The 2378-nt window shown below is 38.4% G+C and overlaps 1 protein-coding gene across 1 annotated transcript; it reads right to left on the bottom strand.

Annotated features, from left to right (window-relative positions):
* Positions 1-1059: 1059 nt before the first annotated feature.
* Positions 1060-2378, bottom strand: LOC142342987 (uncharacterized). Its single transcript, XM_075394669.1, has 3 exons — positions 2261-2378; positions 1384-1813; positions 1060-1312 (listed from the first exon to the last, which is right to left on the bottom strand). Exons 1-3 carry the CDS (start codon positions 2376-2378, stop codon positions 1060-1062), a joined length of 801 nt encoding a protein of 266 aa, XP_075250784.1.

Raw genomic sequence — 2378 nt, 5'->3', positions numbered from 1 at the left:
ATGAGCTTGAACTTAGGTAGCTGATTTGCGTTTTCTAAAATGAGCTGTTGAAAAAGAGTGGCAAAAACGAATATTGAGGCTTGATAATGAGCGTTGCATTCGCATATAATGATCCGACCCTCGGTCCTGGATGAAATATATCGGCTGATTCAAGCATAGGTAGGAAAATGAAATAATCTAGGGTAGATCATGCTTTGTAATTTAAGTTTTTGTTTTGTTCCAATTAGGACACAAAAATACACACGCACACACACACACTAATATATATATATATATATATATATATATATATATATATATATATATATACATACATACATACATACATATATATATATATATATATATATATATATATATATATATATATATTTATATATATATATATATATATATATATATATATATATATATACATATGTATCTTATGTATATATATATATATATATATATATATATATATATATATATATATATATAGGTATACATTTATATATATATATATATATATATATATATATATATATATGTGTGTGTGTGTGTGTGTGTGTGTGTGTCTGTGTGTGTGTCAGAAAGTTTAAAGATGGAAGCGATTAAATACCTCGACAAAGTTGAGTTGTTTAACAATTACTCTGCAACAAAGGTGACCGACAGTATATAAATCGGCAGGGCTTATACGAGTCCGGCTATATTTTTCTATTGTAAATTTCTCTCACCCACAGAAACTGTAGTGAAAAACATATTTCTAGCATTGAAAAAGTCAAATTCAGATGTTTTGTTTCCATGTTTTTTGGTAACTGACAGTTAGCAACGTGGGGACATAAAGTCAAGTTTTTTTGCGGCAAATCATCTTAACTTCCGTATTTAGCCATCTTGAAGTTGCATCCGCAACATGCTCCACGGGGGCAACAGGAATAAGAGGGTAAAACACGAATAAATCCACCAGATAAATATTGTTTCCAATTCCAGTTAGAATCCATAAACCCAAATTAAATTGAATAAAACTATATGCAACCCCCTTTGCCTAAAACCGGAGCGCAAAAAATATCAACAAAAAAGCTAATCAGAGAAAACACGGGCGAGACCGGACACGGGGCGGACGAAGGTGCCGTAAGCTGTTTTCACTTTAACTACTCTGTTGTTACCATCTCGTCCAGGGAACACTTCTTCTACTCTTCCCAGAGGCCAAATACCACGTGGGGTGAAGTCTTTCAGGATCCACACCACATCGTTGACTTTGAGTGAATTCCCGTCGTTTTCGGTCCATTTTGGTCGCTTTATCAAGGTCGGTAGGTATTCCCGGGCCAGTCTCCTTCAGATGTGGTTGAGGAATTGTTGAACATTCTTCCAAGACTTCATGTTAGCTCGCTTGGTTGAAGATACCAGGGGGAAGAGAGTTGTAAGGACGCTGAAGTAGATGGCGTCAATGGTTCTTCGTTTTCCATGGCGTCAGACACGTTTGTAAGTGGTCTGGAGTTCATCATAGCTTCTGCTTCAACCATGATTGTGTGGAAAACGTCAAAAGTAAACTTTCTTGACCCTAGAATGATCAGGAGCGTCCGCTTGACACTCTGGATCAGCCGCTCCCAAGCGCTGCCAAAATGAGGGCCATAAGGTGGGTTGAAGTGCCACTTGGTGTTCTTTGCTTCGAGTGCTTTGTGAATTTTTTCCTTGTCGAGATCATTCAGACACCTTTTAAGTTCTTCTTTGGCACCAACAAAAGTCTTACCATTGTCACTGTACAAATCAGCGGGCTGACATTTTCGCGACGTGAAGCGGCGGTAGACGTTCAGAAAAGTGTCTGTATTCAAATCTGGACAGGTTTCCAGGTGAACAGCTCGCGTTACCAGACAAGTAAAGATGAGGCCGTAGTGTTTCTGAAGCTTATCTTTTTCTTCTTCAATAAAAAATGGGCCGAAAAAGTCTAATCCGCAGTTGGCAAATGTAAATTGCTTGTTTTCAGTAGGGAAGCGGCAATCAGGTAGCGGTGCCATAAATGTCTCAATGCTTTGCGGTTCGAAACGTTGACAAAGGAAGCATTTGTATCTAATGCTCTGCAGTGTTCTGCGGAGACCAATTACATAGTACCTTTGGTGTACAAAAGCTTTAGTGGCTTCTGTTCCCTGATGAACAAAGACGCGATGGGCATGTTTGAGGTATAAACGACAAATGTGATCTTTTGCATGAAGTAGTATTGGCCGCTTGGCCAATTCGAGTTCACTGGGAGCAAAAATTAGCCTTCCACAGACGCGTAATATACCGTTCTTATCAAGCATTGGGTTTAACGACCTGTGTTTGAGTTTGGGGTCCAGTTTACGGCTACCTTTTAGCAACTCGATGACGTTTGTGACGTTTGGGAAGCTATTGACTTGCGACAT

Source organism: Convolutriloba macropyga, chromosome 7 (genome assembly GCF_964194025.1).
Source record: "Convolutriloba macropyga chromosome 7, txConMacr16.3, whole genome shotgun sequence".
Taxonomy (NCBI): domain Eukaryota; kingdom Metazoa; phylum Xenacoelomorpha; order Acoela; family Convolutidae; genus Convolutriloba; species Convolutriloba macropyga.
The sequence above is the reverse complement of the archived record's forward strand: the minus strand, read 5'-3'. Positions and strand labels throughout refer to the sequence as shown.